The sequence below is a fragment of the Channa argus genome, chromosome 20 (assembly GCF_033026475.1).
Source record: "Channa argus isolate prfri chromosome 20, Channa argus male v1.0, whole genome shotgun sequence".
Lineage (NCBI taxonomy): Eukaryota > Metazoa > Chordata > Actinopteri > Anabantiformes > Channidae > Channa > Channa argus.
The window spans coordinates 6,217,018-6,240,621 of NC_090216.1; the positions used below are offsets into that span (position 1 = coordinate 6,217,018).

General features: G+C 41.6%; 1 protein-coding gene across 6 annotated transcripts in view; it reads left to right on the forward strand.

The window, feature by feature from the left end:
* The window catches only part of usp54b (ubiquitin specific peptidase 54b), a 49,750-nt gene extending 26,459 nt beyond the window's left edge, over positions 1-23,291 (forward strand). For 5 of the 6 annotated variants that reach the window (XM_067488075.1, XM_067488073.1, XM_067488078.1 and 2 more), the window contains 16 exons: positions 1,109-1,222; positions 1,367-1,449; positions 3,005-3,110; positions 6,026-6,172; positions 7,816-7,965; positions 8,465-8,657; positions 8,847-9,029; positions 9,374-9,587; positions 10,304-10,690; positions 10,905-11,035; positions 11,143-11,301; positions 14,977-15,124; positions 17,551-18,353; positions 19,488-19,606; positions 19,695-19,826; positions 21,083-23,291. In XM_067488075.1, coding sequence (XP_067344176.1) covers positions 1,109-1,222; positions 1,367-1,449; positions 3,005-3,110; positions 6,026-6,172; positions 7,816-7,965; positions 8,465-8,657; positions 8,847-9,029; positions 9,374-9,587; positions 10,304-10,690; positions 10,905-11,035; positions 11,143-11,301; positions 14,977-15,124; positions 17,551-18,353; positions 19,488-19,606; positions 19,695-19,826; positions 21,083-21,169 — 3,156 coding nt within the window. In that variant the 3' untranslated portion in view covers positions 21,170-23,291. Of the gene's footprint in view, positions 1-1,108; positions 1,223-1,366; positions 1,450-3,004; positions 3,111-6,025; positions 6,173-7,815; positions 7,966-8,464; positions 8,658-8,846; positions 9,030-9,373; positions 9,588-10,303; positions 10,691-10,904; positions 11,036-11,142; positions 11,302-14,976; positions 15,125-17,550; positions 18,354-19,487; positions 19,607-19,694; positions 19,827-20,042; positions 20,183-21,082 lie in introns of all 6 variants that reach the window. The other variant, XR_010911841.1, reaches the window with a different exon arrangement.
* Positions 23,292-23,604: the final 313 nt, after the last annotated feature.

Consider the following 23,604-nt stretch of genomic DNA (forward strand, 5'->3'; position numbering starts at 1 on the left):
ACACACACACACACACACACACACACACACACACACACACACACAGGAAAGGTGAGGGGTTGCCGGAAACATTTCTGAGAGCCTGATCAGCTTAGAGAACGTGTAGTTTTAATGAGCTTTTATTTCATTTTTTGTTTTTTGTAAGGCCAAAATGCTATTATTAGTATCTTACAAAGTGTTGCAAATGTTGTACAAATGTTGTAAAGTTGTCATTTTTTTCCATTTTAGTATAAGTTACCATTTCACGTTGGTCTGTGATACCCTTGCTTGGTCTTTTGTGATTGGTTAGAAGGGTGAGCCTCACTCAAAAACCTTTAAAAAGTGAAAATCTCTGCACTGCTGCTAGTGCTGCTAGAGTCTATATTAAATTAGGCGTCAACAGCACCTCTCTACTTTAAGATGAGTTATGAAATATATATCTGTAAAAAAGACTGTAAAAATATTTTTCTTCAAATATCTTAACACTTATACAACTGGTTCGAAACATGACAACATGACTCTAAAAGTCATGAATAAATTTATTGAGTAAATTGAGATGCAGCTAAGCCCTTCTGTACTGGTGCCTACAGGCAATATCTCTATACTGTTATTCTTAGTACTTTCTAAAAAACAGCTTCGGGTTAATTATATTCAACAGATAATTTAGTCAAGGTGGCAATATTAATACATAAAAGTGTCATGACTCACAGATTTTATCATTGTAATGTCTTTAGACTTTCGCATTCATGTATCTTCAGCTGTTGCTTTCTCACTTCCACTTTCAGTTTCATACTCGGCCTCTTTCTTTTTGCCTTGAAGACCTCCACGATATATGTGCGTGAGTCTGTGTTTTATGTGTTTGCCCGAGAGGCGCTGTCTGATCGATTGGTAGTAAATGTGTTCAGTCAGGGAATCCGTCTGCTTCTTATGAAATATAGATGCTGCTCCCATGGTCAGATTAACAACAGCACCAACAAAGGGGAACGATTCCAACCTACACTCACACACACACACAAACACAGACACACACAAACTGTACATGTATTCAGTAAAAACAAACACAAAAGCCAACTTAGCACACAGCATTCATGCTTTAATTAATTCGTTTTTTGCTTTATGTGTTTCTCAGGAAAATCTTCTGATGCGTATCCACTTCCACATCAGCGCTGAGAGTAGAGAGGATATCTGCACAGCAAAACACTGTATACCACACCAGAAGTTTGCCATGACTCTCTTTGAACAGGTAGGAGATTTTTCATCCCTCCTGTCACTTTAATAAAGTTATTACGTGGTTGAGTTTTGGGGCTTTAGTTAAAAAATAATAATCCAGACAATTTATCAGAACATGATGTCCTGTGATGAATCTGAGGTTTTATCTATGTTTCAGTGTGTGTGTAACAGCTGTGGTGCCACATCAGACCCCCTGCCCTTCATTCAGATGGTTCATTACATCTCCACTACATCCCTCTGGTAAGAGCACGCACACACAAAATTGCCACACACACACTGCAGTAAATCTGGCAGCAAGCTGAGGCTGGGTGGCAGTAAAGGAAGGTACAACATGTTCTCATCTTCCTTCACCGGTCCCTGCTGAACGGAACACACACATGCACATATAGTATACACATTAAAATTACACACACACACACACACACACACACGTGTATGCACATACATATGCAGAAGCAGATGAGCTTGAACATAATGTCTCTAGCATTCTCAGGTAGCATGTACATACACACACAGAGCAGGTGAATACACACTCAGAAGAACTATGTGCACATCCTCAAAGCTATTACATAAAAACTGTGCACACTCTGAGTCAATGAAATAAGCAACAAGGGAAGTAATCAATCAGCTGTTTGATTCAGTAGACCCGGGGGGGCAACATAAATCCATAAGTGAAACAGCGGGTCGGAAAGATTATGAACAAAGGGGAAATAAGAGGATAAATCACTCCATATTCCTTTTGGAAATGGTACACAGTGGAGAAAATAAAGGGATGATGGGCGAGCGAAGATACAAATAATCACGTTATATCGAGGTAGTTTTGGGGCACAACGTTACCACTCCTCTCTATTTATGCCTTTTAGCATTGCTAAGCTATTTATACGTTTTGTGGAGCCTGTTGTTTACAATTTAGATAGGTCACATAGAAAGTCAACATGAGTAAGATAATCAGAGGGCAACAAAGAGACAAAACAAATGTCTGGTTCGAGCAAAATTCAGGCAGTAAACAGAGGTACAAATGTGTTCCCTGCTGCTGCGTTGTTGTTTTTTTTGCATCTGCTACTTGTGCATTTGAAGTATAGAGGGCAAGTGAGGGGTTGAAACAAAGAGGATGAGTTCATTTTATTCTAGTGGAAAGAGTGAAAGGACTAGGATGGTTTTATAAATCATTAGTCTTAAAGGAATACTTTGCTGAAAAAAGAAAAACAATCTAGATCCTTTGCACACATAATCCCATAGATTATAGTGAGCTGCAGACCAGCTCTCACAAGTTTATTTTCTATGGTACAGTATTCACAGATAATAATGACACAGTTTGTCCTTAAGAGAACAATTGTGCTTAATGCAGCTCATATTGAAGTTTTATTGCTTTGACGCTTGCTGAAGGATGATTCTTAAACATGCAGTTTTGTTCCATAAGAACAACTTTTTAAATGCATTATTCTATTAATAACAACAGCGTTTATGCAATGCTGTTGGTTTCTATTAGAAACATGTCAGAAAGGTTAAAGATTATAATGAGTCCAAAAGCATTTGAAAACTTTTGAAACAGAATTACAATTGCTCTTGTTGATGGGAAAGTGCCTGTGGAACCGGCTCACACTTAGCATAGATGTGTATGAATGGTTGGCTAAGCAGTATGTGAGCCCAAACGCAATTTTGTGAATTCTATTCACAAAAGCTTTGGTCTCATTAAGGCAGTCCTTCACTGTGTGTGTGATTTTGTTGTTTCTATCTGTTGTTATTTTTGTGTGGGTGTGTGCGTGTGCGTGTGTGTGTGTGTCCAATACTGCAGTAACCAGGCAGTGAGGATGCTAGAGTGCAGAGAGAAACCTACGCCAGACATGTTTGGTGAACTGCTCCGCAACGCCAGCAACATGGGAGACCTGCGCAACTGCCCTGTGAGAGGACACACACAAAACAAACAAACATTGTCTCTTCTTTATGTCCATTTCCATGTTTGTTTTCTTTTACCATTAGTGTAGAAAAATATAAGTTATGCGTTGTGTTTTCTGAAATACCTGCAAAAAACACTACATATTTTTTTCCTAATAACACAAAAAGCTTGATGACAATCTGAGTTTAATAACGTAACAAGTCTGGTCATTTTTTCATATCTTTTTCCCCCTTTTTTCCTTAGCACACAGTGGGTATATGTTACATAATCCTCACCTAATTTGCATTTTCTTCTCATTTTTCTCTCGACTTTCTATTACCAGAAGAATTTTCTAATTTGTCCTCCTGTGACCTCCTTTGCAGTAAACCACTGGGATCGTTATGTTCGTGCAGCGGGAAGTAATGAATGCCTGTGTAAAGTGAAAAGTCAATTTAAGATAATATACTGTGGTACATTTTAGTCATAGTAGGTAAACAAGGTGCAAAGAGAAAAAAGTGTAGGTAGTGAAGGAGGTGGACATAGGAACAAGTTTGATTCTTTGCTCTGCAAGTTTGTGTTGTGTTGCTCCTGAATAGATCCAGCTGGGCTCCACTCGCCCAACCCTTTCTGCCAAAGTATACACACAAAGACCCTCCTCTCTGGTTATAGTGAAGCAGCTGCCCCTGTCTCTACACAGCACCACCACCACCTTCATCTCCTCCACTGCTCCAGCCAGCACCACCACACACACACCATTCAGCTTATCCGGGCTCTGAATGCTGTCGAGTCCTGCGGGAGTCACAGAACCCGCCTCTGTTTATCTTCCATCACTTGCAGCGCTGATCTTTTGTTAATACCACCTTGGGCTTTGCTCAAACAAAGTGATGGTATTTAGATGGGAGTGAGGCTGGTAGAGGATATTGAAGGTGCCAGATTGAAGATAAAAGAGTGTGAGGATGTTTGTTATGTGCCAGAGCTGAGGGAGCAAACTAAAGATATGGATACACAGCTTTTGGTTATTTAAGGTTAATTTTAACTTAAAAGTTAAACTGCATTTAATTCAGTGAATTTACATGATCTGTGCACAAGACATTTTCAGATCTTTTCTTTTCAGAACATAATGTAATAATCTAGAGTGTGCGGTTAGCCTGATGTACCGACTCTAAGATGTTCACCAACAGTCAGTAATAATGAACTGGAAAGTACCTGCACTCCTTAGTGCCCCCCCCCTTGGTGCCCTGTTTCAATTGTGACTTCAACAAAATGGTTTCCAGAGGATGAACACTGATGACTTTGGGGATCTCTTTTCTTTAGTGCCACAGCGAGGCAAACCTTTCTCTTTTTTTAAGAAGATTAAAATGACCAAACTACCACTCTAGCTGGATTAAACATAAACACACTACATGTGGTATATTTACTTAAAAGTAGTTTTTCTTACCACGAATGCAATAACAGTCTACCTCTGGGGTCTCTAACATGTCGCTCGCGAGCTACCAGTTGCTCGTGACCCCTTTTCAAATGATTATTTGACTATTAGTTGTCAATCAAACTGTGCGCTGATGTCAGGCTTGATGAGCCAGTGGTGAACTTAGCGACTTTGTCACTACGTTTAGCGTGTATTAAGACCCTTCTAGCGACTCGTTTTCAAAAAAGCCACTAGCGAAGCAAAGTTGCAGCTGGTACCTATGCCAGTAAGAAAATTAAATCGAAAGAAATGCATTCAGATGCGCTAAATGCACAAATATTCTTTGTGATGTTTTAATGCAACAATTGAGTGTGGAAACCAACATTTTGTGAAGGTTCAGAAAAGCAGTCAGTTTGTTTGGGTTGCAATGAGCTATGAGAATAAATGTTACAAAACATGAGCAGCTCTCGGCCATTTATGTTTTGTAAAACTAGCTCTCAGGGGAAAAAGGTTGGAGACTCCTCGTCTACCTTCTCAGCTGTCATTACACTGCTAGAAGGAGGATCTCGTTATTTCAGTTCTTTATGTCTGTGGAAGCATGAGCACATTTTCAGGTTGTTTCATTCTGCTCAGTAGAATGCTGTGATTAGCATTCTGCAAAGCTACAGTATCCTTTGACCAGCAGCACTATTATGTAACTCACACTCTCTTGGAAAGGTGTGCGACCACTGCAAAAAAAAACAAAAGAAAAAAAAAAACAAATCTTTGCATCTTTGCATATAAAATTCAGAGATGAGACAGCAAAGATCAATGTTTTAGGCAGTGAGACAGCACCGAGGGCTAACTGAGGCTATGTGTCCTGTCGATAAGACACAGATAGCCTGTGTCTTCGTGTCGTACTGTGTGGCTGCTGCTGCCAGGCTTGTGTTTGTGTCCCTTTCTGGGAATTGAGAAGAGGACCCTGGCAGAATACCTTCCTGCCATCTCTGGTGCCAGCGCAAGACAGCCCGCTGCCCACAAAGGGAGAGTTCTGTGTGTGTTTGTGCATATGTGTGTGTGAGTGTTGTGTTTGGCAAAGTATCTGGTTGCCAGGGTGTTCTCAGGCTGTTTCCGAGCCCGCTCTGCCAGCACTGCGTGCATGCTCGTGTGTGTGTGCATGTGTGCAGGCTTCTGTGTGTGCACCAGCTCTGCGGTGGGTCATGACTCAAAGGAAGGATTCAGAACACACGGTTCTGAACTCAACAGAAGGCCCAAGGGACAAATACAACTCAGCACAGTGTTTCTTCCGCTGTCATTCTCTCTTACAATCCTTTCATCATCTCTTTTTTCTTGGCTTTTATCTCTGCCCTTCATTCTCTTACTGTTCACTTTATCCGAGTGTGTATCTGCATGAAAGTGCATGTGTTCATCCCTGCCAAATAAAAGGATGGTTTCCACAACTGTCACACTTTTTCCTCATAACACAGGATGAATAAATCTGTTTGATCACACTCTCCTTTTATTTAAACTCCTCTCCCTCTCTTCTGCCATCACAGAGCAACTGTGGGGAGGTGTTACGCATTCGCCGGGTGCTGATGAACTCACCGGAGATTGTGTCCATTGGCCTGGTGTGGGATTCAGACCACTCTGACCTAGCAGAGGATGTCATACACAGCCTGGGGACCTGTCTGCGTCTGGGAGATGTAAGAGGATCACACACACATTATACACTTATTATAACACATTAACATATTTATCTACGTGAGCAGCAAAGTTATTGCACTCAAGGTCCTTTTAAATTTGTGACTTCAACAACATTCTTTCCAGAGGATGAACTATGATGACTTTGGTGATCTCTTTTCTCAAGTGCCACCCTCAGGCCAGATTTTCAATAAAAATTGGTTAATGCTCTAATACCACTTTGATTTTTTTTTTCTCCCCAGGCTAAACTGCTAAACCTCCTATGCTCCTCACCCACTGGCTAAACACACAAGCATAACCAAAAACTTTGTCTCCACTGAAGTTCAAACGTGCACACATGCAAGGATGCACCTTTAAAATTCAAACATGCAAAATACATAATGCAGATATGCACCTGCTGTTACATTCAACCCACCCAGTTCCAGCACAGTCTGGAAAACAACAAATTATAATGCATATTAGTGACCTGACTTATATTGCTCTCAAACTCCTGTGTTTCCTGCTGTGGCTTTCAAATTTCACACACACGCGCGCGCGCGCACACACGCACGCACACACACACACACACACATTCGACCCCTGATACTTCATGCCATGACTGAGTAATGTTCATGCATTTTAATGCCCCTGTAACATCTCTAGCCACATTCTGAAGTGATATCTATGAATAATGGATCAGTGAATATGAATATGTGTTATAATGACTCAAGTTCTTTCCTCTATCTTCTGTCGTCTGTCTCCGCCTGCTGCTGTTTCTCTATTTCGCTTCACTGTTGTGAGATGAAGCTGGTTGTTAGATATGAATCTGAGGCATAATGGTTCTTCTTTTTTTTTGCTTTTGTGTAGTTATTTTAGTTAAAGTGAATCCATCTGTCTCCTGTATTCATACTCTTCTGGCACTGCTTTCACATTTTCTCTTTGTCTACTGCATCTGCTTTCTCTCTTTTCTGCTTCCCTCTTACTCTTTTATGTTCTCCTTCTCTTTTGGTTACATCTTTTTTTTGGTGCTAAAACAGTTTACATATAATAACCATTTTAAAGTTGTTGCTTTGTTTGATACTACTGTTCTTTTAATACATTTGAGTTTTGAGCTGTTGACAGACAAAAGAAGCAGTGTGAAAATCTTATTTTGTGCAGCCAATGAATAATTAATGAATCAATATTAAAGTTATGGTTGTACCATACATGGGTAATTTGTTGTTTTCTGTATTGAACTAAGTAAGACTGTAATAAGAATGTTAATATTGATTAAAAGAAGAAAATCTTAACTAACAACTTCAGTCACAGTAGCCTTTGTCTGAAAAATGGCAGCAGGATTGTCTGCAGCAGCATAACCTTAGCAATGAGACATCAGTGTTAGAGCTGTGCATTTTGTCTGCATCAACAGCTGCAGCATATACAGTATGTAGCAAAGTACATATTGCGGTGCTCAACGTAAATGTTTTGCGAAAAATGTTGTGTATGAGAGAGTACTGCATACTGCATATACACTACCAGGTGAGCAAAAATGTGCATGTATTCACATTAACTCCTCTGTGTCTATTTCCCCCCACCCTCTGCACATCTCTCACTCTCTTCCCTGCACCTCTCCCTCCCTTGTTGTCTCCTCCCCTCCCTTCCTTTCTCTCTCTCTCCCTCTCTGTAGTTGTTTTACCGTGTGACAGAGGAGAGGGCTCGCCAGGCGGAGCTCTACTTGGTGGGCATGGTGTGCTACTACGGCAAGCACTACTCCACCTTCTTCTTTCAGACCAAGATACGCAAGTGGATGTACTTCGACGACGCCCACGTCAAAGAGGTGAGACACAGTTTGGAGTCTGCATGCTGCAACATGGAGATGGTGTATTGTTCACTGTCCCCTGCATCTCCAGTTGTGTCATAGCCCAGGTTTCAGTGCTAAACCTGCTCATATGTTGTAATACCCTATGACAGCCTGTGTGATGTTCCGTAAGGTTGAAAAATGTTTTGTGGTGAATGATTTGGGGGAAGCTAAGTGTTAGCTGTGTCAAAGTGTGATATAAAGTGAATGTATATGTCCTTGAGAGTTCTGTCAGTTGCTGTGGACAATGTGGGTCATATTAGATTATCGAGCTAATAAAAAAGTGTGATATGATATCAATAAGGGTACACAGCAGCACAATGTGTGTTTGACCTTCTACTTTTGGTGGAATATGCGTAATGCTATATCTTAATACGAAATGAGATATATTTGCTTTCTCTTTGTGTATATGTGTTGGGTGGGTTATCTATGAGCTTATGTGTGTCTTTGTGTGTGTGTTCCCCTGCTGCACCTCTAGATAGGCCCTAAGTGGAAGGACGTGGTGTCTCGCTGTATAAAAGGCCACTATCAGCCCCTGCTGCTGCTCTACGCTGACCCCCGTGGGACGCCGGTGATACTGCAGGAGAGCCCCAACCCCTGTACCAGCTCCAACCCGCAGCTGGAGCTCCAGCACTGCAGCAGCAAAGCTGGTTACGACAGTGAAGACTCCGGTACAGCAAAGATGACATACTTCACTACAGATCCGATTATTTTTGCACGGCTAATGCTTACATTGTAAAACATAATCTAACCCATGCTTCTGTATACGGCAGTGCTTAAATGTTAATTCCTAGTTTGTAAACACACAGTGATGCTGAATGAACTAAGAGATCATTTCTCTTTATCATGTTTTCTCTCAGGTCGGGAGCCATCTATATCTAGTGATACTCGTACAGATTCTTCAACAGACAGCTCAAGCCATCACACCTCTCGCAGTCGACCCCCTCACCAGTCCACAGGCAGTCACCTTTCTAGTGAATCCCAGACCACAGTGGTCTGTAATTACAGCATCAGCACACCACCGCACGGTGCTGACACTGGAGGTAAAACTTAAAATCTAGACACAAAGTTGTCTATACGCACAAAGTGCAGCTGTAGCTATAGTTAAAGTACCTGGACAAACAACTGCAAATATACAAGTGGCTACTGTATTTTCAGTAAGCAAGTAATACTGCAGAATTTGTTGTAGATAGAAGAGCGAAAAAAGGTCAGTTTTCAGTTTCAATTGAAATGAAGTGAGTTCTTTCCTCACTGCACACTCTTCAAGTTATGTGAGTCATTAGTGATTATTCTCATATTTACTTGCACTGCTGCCTATATAATCGTCCCCAATGGGAAAGATAAAAATGTTATTTACTTTTTCATCTCCCTCTTTTCCCACATTCAGCAGTGGAGGGTCCTCCCCATCCTCCCTCTCCTCCCCTGCAGGAGTACAAGGAGACTGCTGTCTTCCTCCTTTCCTCCCGCCGCCCACTCGCCTCCACGTCTTCCTCCTCTCGTCCCCTGTCCTCCTCCTCTTCGTCAGGAGTTGGGGGCTGTGAGGGTGGTGTGGGGGGGCCCCAGTGGGAGGATGAAAGCACCAGCAGTGAGAGCAAGTCCAGGTACTGCACCACTAGTACATTAACATGGCATAGGCCTCTGTCCCTTGCAACCCTGAACAAGTTAAATGGTTAAAGATAATGGATGGATGGGGGAATGGATTAAAAGGACAATACTGAGGAAGAGTATCAAGTACAATAACATTGAAATATACTTTTCAAGTACAAGTTTAATACTTGAATACTTGACTTACAGGAGATATCTTTCACCTCTAAAATTTGCACAGAGGCATTAGTCATGCTGCCATTTATAAATTAAATAAAGGTCAAATAAAATAAAAATGTTGGGCTTGAGAGAAACTAATTATAAATGGGCTCATTAATGAAGCTTCATGAAGGTCATTTTATAGCATCTTTCATTTCTCTCCAATAATACATATATAACCTCAACGATAGTGTATACAGATAAATGTTTGATAATCTTATATGCATTTGAACACAGACTTAGTGCTGCTAACACTTTTTGACTTCAGCAGTTTAACTGCCTCCACCTCTCAAGCCTCTGTCCGTATTCGCATTAGAATGTCTGTTCATTATAATTTGAGGTGTGTTAACCAAACTAAATTGACTGCCCTTTTGATTCATTTATTAATCTTTTTTAAAGAAGTACAATATTTCACCTTTTCATTAGTTTCCAGTGAATGAACTTTCATTTGGGTAATGTATTCTTACAACTACTGAAATCATGTAACATCCTGTCTTTTTCTGTTGCTCTCTAGCTCTTCTGGAGGCCACTACAGGCCAACTTGGAGGCCCAGGAGAGAGGCCCTAAACATCGACAGCATCTTCACCCGAGAGAGAGGCTCCTCTGTGGCCCACAACACCCTGCCTGGTCCCCCTCTCCCTCTTGAGACTCAGGACTCCCTCCCTTTGGTGGGACCTGCTCCTCCTACAAAGCCAGGGCTGCAAGAGCTGGTAGGGAGGGATACTGGAGAGTTGGAAGCAGGGTTTGGGCTGGTCGGGCAGCCCAGGTCTCTGGGCAGTGGGCGGACAATGGGTCCCCCTGCCCCTCCACCTCTAAGAGGGGTGGAGCACCAGCCACGTTTGATTCAGAGGATGGAAAGTGGCTACGAGAGCAGTGAACGGAACAGCAGCAGCCCTGACAGGTGGGAAATTCATTTTTCCCACTCTTGGTTTCTTTTGTTTTTCCTTTTGAGGTCCGTATTTAACACAAATGTAAAAAATTAGCGAAATGTAAATCCAAATGTAGTGATCCATAACAAGAAATTAACGATCGCATATGTTTATTTTTCATTTTTCATATTTTTCCTCATTATTTTTCTCTCTGTTTCTTTGTTTTATTTTTTTTTCTCTACACAGGGAGGTGGGGCAACAGAAACGGGTGCTGATGTCAGGACCTTCATGGCGTTCTGTACCGAAGTCAAAGAGCAGTGGTGCCATCCTGCAGGAGCTTCCCCCACCCAGTTGGGTTGGTGGTGGCACTAACACAGGTGTGTCTTTCTACATTGTATTTGTATCCATCTGCAATAATTTGCGTTTGATTTGATTGATTCACATACTCTATTCTCCACCTCTCATGTGTGTCTGTGTGTGTCAGGCTTAGGGCGCAGTGAGCTGGACGAGCTGCAGGAGGAGGTGGCGAGGAGAGCCCGTCAGCAGGAGCAGCAGAAGCGGAGGGAGGCAGAGCGAGAGGTTGCCATGGGATTTAACCCCAAACCCAGCAAATTCATGGATCTGGACCAGCTTCAACACCAGGGTATGGAGGGAAAAGGGGTTACAAGACAGGCATAAGAGAAAATAGGGTGGAAAAGTTGGAGGAGAGAATAGAAAGGTAGGCATTACATAGGAGGTTACATTTTTTAAATGAGATCAGAAAGTAAAGGATCAGTTCACCTAAATTCAAACATATTTTAACATTTACCTCTGGTGATGCTAACCACCAGACAGCTTAGGCTTTATTTGCTCAGGTTTTAAGACTTCCATAGAATCGAATAGAATAAAGTTTGTGAAAATTGCAGTTTATGGGGACGACTTCTTTGTGAGGTCTGAACTTCACTTGCATAGCTTCTTGCATAGCTTGATACGAGAAGCAGTAAGTGACGTGATACGTTTTTTAAAATGTGTGAACTGACCCTTTAAGAAAAAAATAAAGCTGTATAGGACAATGTTAAACATGCACACTGAAAGACCTTGTAATAGGAAACCAGAGGAAGCAAAGATTGTTGCACGTTGTCAGACGGCATTGGATTTTATTCCCAATTTTCTCTTAAAAGACAAATAAAACTGTTTCAGTTGGAGGGATGAGAAACAGTTTTATTCTGTTGTGCCTGTTTGTGATTTGGGCTGACAAAGTGTATTTTTAAGTGAAGAACTAGTGCAGCTTTAAGGTCACGTTATCACATGTTGTCTAGTTAATAGTCACAGTGACTTGTATGTCTGTGCTTCTGTCTGACCTCCTCTTTGTCCTCATACGCATCTGTTCATCTGTCTCAACATCTGTCTCCCCTCGTCTATATTTTTTATCTCGTAGTTCAGTGTGTGTAGCTCTAACTCATACTGTATAGAATAGCATAACATATTATGTTATCTCTAAGGATTTTATCTCAGAAAGAATGTGTGTGGTCTGTGTGTTTCTTTACAGAATATAAAGTACACAATTTGTAAACATTTGTGTGACTGATGTTTGTGTAGCTCTGTGTTCACGTTAATTAATTTTCATATTTTACACATTTCTATCATAGTGATGTATGATGTACAGTATGGACCAATTATCTATGATGTGTGTGTGTGTGTATGCGTGCGCGCGCGCGCGTGTGTGTGTGTGTGTGTGTGTGCCTGTGAGTTAGTCTCAGAGCTGTAAATATGAGACTTGGACTAAAGCCCTACTTAAAGGAGCATATCACCAATTTGACATGATGAAGGTATAGTTTCTGATTCTGCTGAAAGACTGTTAATATTTGAACTCAGTGTATAATAAGACAGTCAGCATCCCTCCATAGCTAGTAAGGAACGGTCCTTGACTTATAACCACATTTGCATAGATTCAGAGATGGGCAGTTGAATCTTTATACTTTCAGATTATTCTTGCAGGTGTTTGCACCTGCCTCATAGAATTTCTTTTTCATTTCTTCTGACCTTCGGGTGTTTGACTGTGCAGGAGGTGGCAGAATAAGTTCTATTCTCAGATATCTCTTTTTCTTGGTTCAGTAGTAATCTTGTGACTCAAGTGAGATATTGTTATTTGCTAAGTGTATTTGTAAAGCTCAACTTCACATGAATCATATAATTTCCCGTTCATGAACAATGCTTACAGTATGTTTGCTGAGAAAAAATGCTAAGATTAAAATAATTGTAGACTTGCTTCAGATTTACATTTACAGACTTATACATGGAGTTGTGTGTGTGTGTGTGTGTGTGTGTGTGTGTGTGTGTTTATTTGTGCATATCTGTGCCAAGCTACAATTAATTATATTTTGGCATCGTGCATTTTCTGCCATTCCTGCTGTGTGTGGTGAGTATGTCTGAGAATAAGCCATGTATGAACTACAGGTGTGCAGGTTGTCCCGTCCAGCTCAGCACCGACTAAATCTATAGCAGGGATTAAAATGTTCTGCTGTGTGTGCTGTTTAACCTCATGTACCTGATACATGCAAACACACAAAGTTACACACAAATACCCCCACCCCCCCACCCCCACCTGTAAGTACAATCAACCTTGATGAAGTGAAAGGACGACTTGTGAACGAACAGATGGCATCACTATCAGTACGATTACATAACAGAATTTGGGTCCCTGCATCCATATCGATGGTTTCAGGCTCCAGACAATCTGCCTCAGTGTTTTAGAGGATGTTACAGCCAAAACCAACAACAGAGCTGCCATCAACTTTCCTTTATTCCTTCTCTATCAGTCAAAAGTGTGTATAGTCGAGGCAAGATGGGTGATGCTGCTCTTTTGTTGTTGTCCTCCGCTTTGTTTTTATAACTAACACTAGTTAGGGGTGTTCACATGCCTACGCAGCATAGAAACCTTTTTCAAAAAACAAACCGTGCTTTCGTCTTTGTTCCCCTGCCTGGTGTCTGTAACTTAATGAACGTAGACTCAACTTTACTCCTCAATTAGCAGATGTTGACTTTCTGACTCACTAACTACAGTCTAAATTTACTTATTGATGCATTTATAGAGTTGCAAGGTGGCAACAGATGCTGGGTCTGGAAGTGTTTCTTTTCCTCTTTCTACATCAACATAATAACAACTTAACTTTAGTGAAACTGCGGCCAACAAACTCGTAGATCTCACTAATCTCTGATAAAACTTAAAGTAATCTTGCCTCTTTTTACAAACCATTAGTAGTTAATTTTACACAGTCAGACACTGCAGTTGAAATGTTTTCTGTTTCTAAAAAAACCCTTTTCCCACCAATTTGCTAAAGCAGTGGATGACACAGCTGTAAGAAGAGCTGCTAAAATTGACCTAGAATCTCCATTTGAATTGAAGGTTTTCTCAGGCACAAGCACAACATTAAGATTGACTTCACTCTTGAGTGTTCAGCTGAATTGAACCGAATTTTAAACTTTATGTTTATGAACTTCAGAAGCCCTTTTTAGACATGGGAAACACAACTGAGCTAGATTCATCACACTGTTAATGTAAAGACTTTCTGTGATTCAGGCACTGGGCGCTTTTATGTAATTGTTCCTTCTGCTATACCCACGACCATAAAAGAGCGAGCAACAATACATGTGCAGTTTGCCAAACGTGCAGGTTTGGACAGAACATCAAGTTGCATATAGAGTTTGAGCTGATGCTAATACACGTTAGCAAGATGCACTGTTCATTTTTTTATGTTATGTAAATCCTATTAGGTCAAGCATAGTAAGATTTCCGTTGAGGCCTGGATGCTCATTCAAACACGAAGCAGAAATATTCAGATGTTGCCAGATTAGTGGAAATATGACCATGTCTGGAAAGGGCTTTGCTGAAAACATCACTGACTTGGTTTAATTTTTCATGTACATTTGCATGCACCTTTTTATGGAAGAACAATTTATCTCAGAGTTCCTAATTATGTATGTATGATTTAAGCCACCCTGGGAAGTTTTTGTCAGTGTAGAAGTTTAAGAGGTTGCCCAAAATAAATCCTCCCACTTTGCATCTCTGTATATGTATAAAACATATTGACTTACAATAAAGGAGCGTTACGCCTGTTGGCCCCCTCATAACCACTCTTTCTGCTCTGCCTCTCTTTTCTCATCCTTCCTTTGTCTCTCGCCTGTTCTTTCACCCTCATATTCTATCTATATTCTGTCTTAACCTTTTACTTATTCTTTGTCATATTTTTCATTTCCTCTCTCTTTATGTGACACTCTGTCATTATATCTTTCTGTCTTTTCTCCTTTTTCTCTCCCGCTCTGTTGTTAACATCCTCAGCTGTGCTCAGACCCCTGCATGAGGCAAACGCTCATAGTGGATTGGCTGTAGCTGCGTGCATGAGGAGCACTGGGGGCCCAATCAAACGCAGGCAGGAACAGGAAATGGAACGGGAGACAGGAAGCGTCCACGCACAGGGGCCTCGAAGGTACCAACAGTCCCCCCCTTATGTGTTTGCAGTGGTGCCTGTCTCAAAACCACCTCAGACCTCCTTCCTCCCCCTCTCCCTCCCTCACTTTGTGTATGTCCTCAGCTCAAGCTGCCGTCAAGCCCACCTCAGCACCCCTCCATCTGTGTCCTACTGGTGTTGGCTCTTTAAAAACACTTCAGCACTCTCATGTGTGTGTCCTAAGCTCTGCCTGCCGAAAATCCTAGATTTCCCACATCCTGCTGTATGTGTGTTAATGTGTGTCTGAGGGTGTGTGTTTTCTTAAACACTCACAATTTATACAATAACTTTTTATCCCCTTTGTGTTTGCGCGTCTGTTGCAGTGCAGTAAAACCTGCTTTGCTGGGTTATGTGTTACCATTAAAAATAAAAAGAGAGAGACCAAGTGGCTCTCTGCTTTTCTGTGCCCCACTGCTTTCGTTCATTGTTTTTGCTGCTCTTTTGTACTGCTGAGGCTTCCCTCTTCTCTTTGTGTGCTGTCCCTCTGTGTACTGTAAAGCTGCGGGTACATCACTGTGTTTTTGTCCTGTCGTGCTGCTGTGCGATTGCAGTGACGGAAGTTGTGCTGTAGTTTTTTTTTGTTGTTGTTTTTTTTTTATTATTGCTGTTTGATGCTCTGTTTGTGTTTTGCCATAAGTGTGTTTCCCTCCGGATGTTTTAGTTTTGTTGTTATATGCTGAGTTCTAGCAGGAGTGAGCTTGTGCATCTAGAATCTCAGGTAAAACACTAAGATTTGACATAGTTTAATAAAGCAGGAAGGGTAACAGAAACAAAGCATCCTATTCATTTATGAACCAAGGCTTACTGACCTGGAGTTGATTGATTCATTTTTGATCAGAAAAAAAAAATAGTTTGTAGATATTTTGGTATTAATTTATTATTTTTTAAACAAAACCTGCACACATTACATTTGATGATTTGCTGCATTTCAATGTGTTGTGTGATAAACTTTAGTTTTCAGCAACCTAAATTCTGAATGACTTTTATGCAAATAAATGGTTCAACAAATAATAAAAAGGCATTAGTCAGAGCATTATAAAATATGCATAAAGCTAAATAAATAAAAACTTAAGTACCTTGACTTGAAGGGATCACATTGCAAGATTCAGTCTCCTAAGTTGTTTCAGTATCAAGCTGCTAACGGCAAATGAAGACCTCTCTCAGGATATTACTTTAAACTCAGGGACACACAGGTTAGAACAGCCTCTTACTGTACATGCCTTACAGTTCTTCAAATCTTACAATGGACTCTAAAAAAGGTTTTATTGGATTCTGGAAGGAGTCCCACTGCAGCACTCATAACTGTCTGCATTTATAGTTATTAGAAAGGAAAAGACACTGATTGGAAGTGTTAAGTTGGTTAATTTAATGTAAGGTTTACTCAGCATAAAATTGAGCAACATTTGTTAAAAACGAATAAACCGTAAAACCAAACTATTTGCAGCAGGACAGAAGGAAAGTTGGAGAAGGAGGTAAAAGCCAGCATTCAGTCTCTTTTATTAGCTCCCTCCTCTCCTCTATTGATCAGCACAAGCCCCTGATTTTTAGCTTGCTACTCCAAAGCTTGCTGGGTAATTACTAAGGCTGAAAAGGCAACACGGGACAAGAGAGCTGGCACTCACATAGACACGTATAGGTTTGCACACACTTAGATAAAAATAGACATACGAGTTTACAGACCTGCTGTTCACACATACTAACATGCAGTCTCACAAGTTTTCAACACACACACACACACTCGCACACACACACACACACACACACGCGCACACACAAACTCACACACATACTGCTAAAACAAAAGAATGTCTAACATATCTGTGCAGTGAGAATCCACTTATGCTCAACATAGATTTTTTCCTCCAAATATCAATGTATATGAATCAATAAAGTAATACAGTACAGTGGACTAAATTACTGTACTGCAGAAGCCAGATTTGTGGTGTTGATACACTGCACAAGTGCTTGGTGCAGCTGAACGCAGATTACTGTTCCAAAACCAAGAAAATCTGATTCTAGTCAGATATATGGTTGTTTGGGCTGAACACAGTCACATCAGGAAGTTACGTTTGTAGTCTGTTAATGGAGCTGAGCTTGTGGCTGACTCATGAATAGCATGGCTGTGAAATCCCATACGCAAAGCGATGCTTGCACAAGGCTGCATTATTGTGTGTTTGCTGTTTTGTATGTGAGTGAGCTTGTGTGTGTGCGTGTGTGTGTGTGTGTGTGTGTGTGTGTGTGTGTGTGTATGCCTGTTTTCTGCTTGTTTATCCTGGTATGCAGTTGTGACCTTCCCTCTATGCAGTAACTCACCTGACGTCACAGCAGCTCTGTTTCCTTTTTTGTTTTTTTTTCATTTTCATGCTGCTGTCTGACTGACATCTTCTCTCTGCTGTATCCTCCAGTGAACAGCCTGGCACGGTCCAAGTACTGCTGACGCCCAATCAGGAGGAGGAAGAGGACCAGGCGAGGCCCAACAAGGAAGCTGCCCTGGTTCCAGATACGCCTCCTCCCCCCTATCGGCCCGCTCCCCCTCGACCCCCACTAACCCTCAGCATTGCTCACCCTTGCACTCCGTCCAGCCAAGGTGAGCAGGAGAAGGGTGGATGTGTAGGGAGGAGAGGGGAGGAAGGTGAAGATGGAAGGGAGGGGATGGGTGTGAGGCTGTGTGAGTTGCTGCAGGCAGGGGGGGTAAGTGTCAAACCTCTGGGGAAGCACTTAGCCATCTCTCTGCCCTCGCTTCCTTTGCGTCTCTGGGATACACACACCACACACACTGCACATTGTGCACACTTTGAATCCACACACATACACCCTCCCCCTCCCCCCTCTACTCCTCCCCCATCTCCCCCTCTGGAAGCCTCTGGGCAAAGGAAACCTCTCACGCCTGTGTGGCAGCCTCCCCAGTCCAATTCCCCTACTGGTGCTGCTCCACATTGGCCAAGGCACAGCGCCACCTCTGACAGCAACACACGTCATTGGTCATCCTGGAGTTTGGACCGCCCCGATGCTGTGGTGACACCATATGACACACCCCCAGACCGCTGTGTCGCCATCAGGCCGCAGGCGTCCAGCCAGAACTACGTCTACAGTGTCCAGGGCTCTCCAGGGCACTACAGCTCCCAGTGTGCCCCAGGGCAAAATGAAGAGGCTGAACTTTCTGAGCTTGACTCCCTTTACCAAGCCAGTCTGCAGGCTGGAAACACAGGTACACACACACACACACACACACACACACACACACACACACAGAGTTTGAAAACCAAGAGCTACTTCTTTATAATGCATCTTCTAGTGAAAAGTTTAAATTTACTGAAGCTTGTTATGACAAAAAACACACACACAAAAAAAACGATTTAAACATATCAGAAACACGAATAGCATAGCGAAAATGGCAGCGGTCAAAAAAGTAATCAAAAACCATTTTGATTATTTATTTTTTGCATTAAAAAGTAATTTGTAAAGCAAATTTTTCAAACATTACTTTGCAGTTTTTACATTGATAGTAGTCTGTATCTTACCACACAAAGATGAGAAGTAGAGAGTATCTGCAATTTGGACACATATCAAGAAAGACAGACAGACAGACTTAATGACTAAACCTTATGAAAAGAGTTGTAGACAGCCCTTTGGTTCTATATAGTCAAGTTTGCTGTTATTTCTGAAGTAAAAAATTCTTATACAATGTATGAATTAAGTTTGAATGCTATTCATGACCTAGGATGTACACAATGTATACATTTATGTATGTGTCTCATATGAATAAATGTAGAAAGTTAAACATGTAAATGTCTCGTACATGATTAGATCCACGCATTGATCAATGAATAATCAAAACTATCACTTTGGATCTTAACAAGCTTCGATTTTTGAGTGTGCTGTTGATTTAGGTTTTGAATTCAGTTATGACGTTTGACACTACAAGTGTTGTATAACTTCCTTTTAATATTAACAGGGTTTTTTTGTTAAAGTATTTTGGTTATCGTGGACTCTGCAAAAAACATTAAGCAGAGATCTTATTGTTGTTCGTTTTTTATATAGATGTCTACGTAGACATTTTAGTGCTTTCTTGCAAGTCCGGCTATACTTGATGCGTTTATTTTTCTTTCACTTTACTAGCTAACAGAAGTTTTAGAGAAATTACAGGGGGGAAAATGATGCATCAGCGAAAGAGAAAGTTTAATTTTCTCAAATTGCACTACCTTAAAAAATCTTGTGTTTGACAAACAGTTGAAATGAGGTTGTGAGAGAGTGAATGTAGAACAGAGGGAAAAAGCTTCCACTAAAACAGCAGCACGGAGCACGCTGTGTTCACGTTTTCAACAACTGTGCATGTTTTCAGGCTGCAGCCCTTCAGAGAGGCTCATATCCAGGGTCACTCGCTCCAAGACCCCCAACGCAGACATGGAGAGGAGTGTGTACGGGGCAGACTGCACCAGCACCCCCACCTACCTCAACAAAGTAACGTCTACATGGTCTTAAGAAGAGAATCCCTGCACAAGTTTAGAAGTTATTAGCAGTGTCTGACAGATGTTCTCACCCTCTGCAGCCGACGATGTTGCAGGATCTGCGTTTTGGGGTGGAGCCTGATAATGGGGAAAATCAGAGGCGAATTGGACGCAGCCTGAGCGGCACAGTAGTAACCTCTCGCCGTAGCCGCCTGACTGCCACCCGCAGCTTTGTGAGTGTGACCGTCTGTGCTCTGCTGCCTTCTTGTGGCCTTGCTTTTAAACTGCATCTCCCTGATGTAGCACTTTGCACACTGGCACTTTACACATTGCTTTTCCCTGTGCTTTTCTTCCCGTTGTTTGTCTTGATTCTTCCCTTTGTCCTGCTTCTCGATCTCCCACCTGTTCTCCTGCTCTTTGCTTTTCTTCCTTCTCTGTCTCTCTCAAAGGTGAAACAGGCTGATGTCAATGCCTCTGCTTGCTTACTTCCTCTCTTCTGAGTCCCTGTTCCTATTCCACCACTATCATCTCCCCCATCCTCCTCATCACCAACACCTTCTCATCAACACCTCCCTCCTACACTTCACAGGTAAAGACTGCACTGAGCTCAAATTATGCTACACTTGTTGTCTTCAAAGCAAAATACCAGTCATCCTCTAAGGACTGACTGGTGTTTGAATTTGTTTGAGCTACTTTGAATGCCAGATGAGTGTATTTCACAGCTATTTTTAATCAGGACAAAATAGAAATGTAAAATCTCTCATGGAATTTGACTAATTATTAATTGAATGTGGTCAACATTTTACTCTCTGGGAAACCACAGTCATCTGACAAAAAAGTAGGCTATGCCTCTGTTTGATAATATCCTGGGGATGTGCACTGTTTGGAATATGTGCACAGCTATAGATGGAAAGCTGTCATGTGTCACACCAAACCTGATTTTGCAGATCATTTTTATTTATTTTTTACAAAATATGTTTTGTTTTTTGTTTTATTTTGAATTTACAAATACACCTAGCATCCACCTTTAGGGGCAGAACTAAACAGCATTTAACGTTGGAAATACTGCAGGTTATTTTCTACTTTTGAATTGCATTTAAGTGCTGCCCTTTTCAGAAATTTAGAGGCAGAGGTGTCAGCTCAGAAAATCAAAACCTGTGCTAATATTGTTGCAGGATGTCATTTAGCAATATTATCACCTGTAGAGAAATGTAAAATTTCTAATCTTAGTAATCCTATTGTTTTGCCCATCACACTGTAGAACAGCAGGTTCTAACCTCTGTCAGTTCTATTTTTCCAATTATCCTTAGAAAGATCATAACCTCATAATACAATGTCAGTGTGGTATATAGGGCCACATTCATATTAGTCTCTGAAGGGACCTGAGTGTGATCTTTTTCCCCCACAGGACTCAGGTCTGATTTTTCGCATGTAGCTTCATGTCATATTAATTTGACCTTTTCATTCTTTCCTCTCTCTTCCTGTCAAGGAGCTGTCGGGTGGTGCAGGTAGTTTCTGGCTGTGTCTAACAGGGGTCAAGCTGTCCTCTGACCAGAGTCCTGCTCTGCTTCACTAAGGTCTTTCCTCGTCCACATGGGGCGGCAGCACCAAGGTCCTGGATGACCTCATCATGGTGGACCTGGAGTGGCTCAGGAGGATCAAACTCTACTCCTTTTCCCGTTCCTGCTCCCTTTCCCTCAAATGACATGCGCACACAAACACATGCACGCACACATGCACATCTGCACTGACGCACAGCCTCCCTCAGCGCCTGCAGCACCCTGCTTAGCCCCTCTTTGCCTTCTCCCCTCCCTCCCTCCCTCCCTCCCTTCCCCCCTCCCTTCCCCTCTATTCTGTCTATGCAGTCATTCTGACCCCCAACTACAACCTCAACCTTTCCCCTTACGTCCCTGGACTGTTGTTTCTTGTCTCCCTCTGGGTTTTTCGAGGGCTTCCCTGTGCACTCAGCCTGGCGAGCATGCCGCTTTCAGTGGTGTTTGGCGTCGCTCACCAGTCGGGTCTAAACTGGGACCCTCAGCTCAGGGGGGGCTCTTACCAAGTAGCCACGCCTCTTCCTCTTTCTTCACGGGCATTTCTTGTTGGACGCACACGTAGCCGAACTGGGTCTATTTCAAATGGACAGCCATATTTTTTCTTTGTTTGTTTGTTTGTTTTTGGGTTTGTCTGTTTACTTTTTTGTTGTCCTGTGTGCGCACAGTAAACTCGCCCGAGACTGAACTCTCTAATACCTAAAAGTCATGTACAGAAAACTCATGTATGAAACCTGTATGTTAATTAATAAGACCTTATGGAATGTTGATAATGATAATTAACAAATATTGATAAACTTAAAGTGGTACTTCCTCATGTCTGCATTTCAAATAGGAGTGGAGTGCACTTCACAAGTGTCTAGCTGGAGTTTCTGCCCCCAAACTGCTCGCTGACCTAATGACAGCTCTCCCATTTCTACCGGGAGATTGAACAAGAAAAGCGCTTCCTTTTTCTCTGCTTCTTTCCTGTCTTGCTCTCTTTGATTTTTTTTTGGCTTGCTTTCGTTTTTTCTCCCTTTCAAACTGAAAACGGTAGCGCCAGAAATAGGCCAGCAGGGGAGGAAAGTCGAGGAGTAATGAGAGAATGTAGGTTAGGAAACCCTTCTCTTAGGCTTTATCAGTAAATATAGAAATGACTCAAGTGCGCTTTGCAAGGTTACTTGGCAGAAGTGCACTTTATAAAGGCTGTGTGACTGAGAATCAGCTGGAGAGAAAGTCAGTGGCATTTGTTTTACTTAAAGGTCTCAGGTGAACTTCAGTGGCACTTATGAATTCACACTTTATCATTTTCCTCTCCCACTGAAAAAAAATTGTTTTGAGACCTCAGATGTGAATAGAAAAATGCTTTTCTTCAGCCCATCTTCAGAGACAGTGACATGTCTAATATGAATATGCTTTATATGATGTATATGTATTAGAGGTATATTTTCAGCCAGTGAGCTACCTTCTTCAGAGATGTCAACCATTCCTCAGTATAAACAGTTACAATACAGTAATGAACACTTATTTCACTCCCCTCTTTAACAGTAGCATTCTGACATGTGTAGAGTACATTTATTATATGCTTTATTCTATGAAATATTATATAAAATAACAAAGTCATTTTAAAACAACTGGCCAATGTAAAGTTCTTCAAGAATTTACTGATGTTGATTGTTGTAACTAAACCAAAGGTTGGTACTTAACTCAGAGAGCGTATTTAACATTGCTGTTTTTATTTTTCATCTAGGTTTGAAATTTGTTGAGGGTTTTGTGTTGTTATTCTTCTTCTCCGTTTGTTTTTTCCGGGGTTCTGGATTTGGGAGAATGTAGCCAATTGTAGCGCATGAGTCCGCTATGCAAATCAACCTTCCCTCACTATCCTGTATCAGAGACAGTCAGGAGGCAGACACACCCACCCACCGGCGCTCTCATGGACTCTGGCAACAAGAAGGGAGAAAGAGTGAATGAATGTAAACTAAAAGGTGAAAGTGTGTTTGTGGATGACCGAGAAAGAAATGTGTGGTGAATGCAGGCTTTTAACTACCGAAGATGGTTTATTGTTTGTGGGTGTGTTGCAGACTGTTGTTTGTCAGTTCTGGGGTGGTGTTGCTCGGGGAAAGAGGGAACCTGTATTTTTGCAATAAAGTTATTACCAATGCACTCCCACAGGTGGCATAACCACCGCAACAGGTCTGTGTCGTCTGTAATCAAGATTAGCAGAAAAGCAGCACAACATTTACATTGAGATTCCGAATTCAAGTCACTTCCTATCCAAAGTCTATTTTCAAATGCAGCTAAAATTCATTGAAATTACTGTATGAAGCTGAGTTTTAGTCAGAGTGTGGTTTTGGTTTATTTATGTAGCCTTCCCAGCTCTAGCCTCACTTCATTGCTCTGATTTACTCTTACTAACTAATTGGTTCAGTATTTTTGGTCTTGGGTCTCCTAGAAACCCTAATTAGTTGGCACTAAACATGTG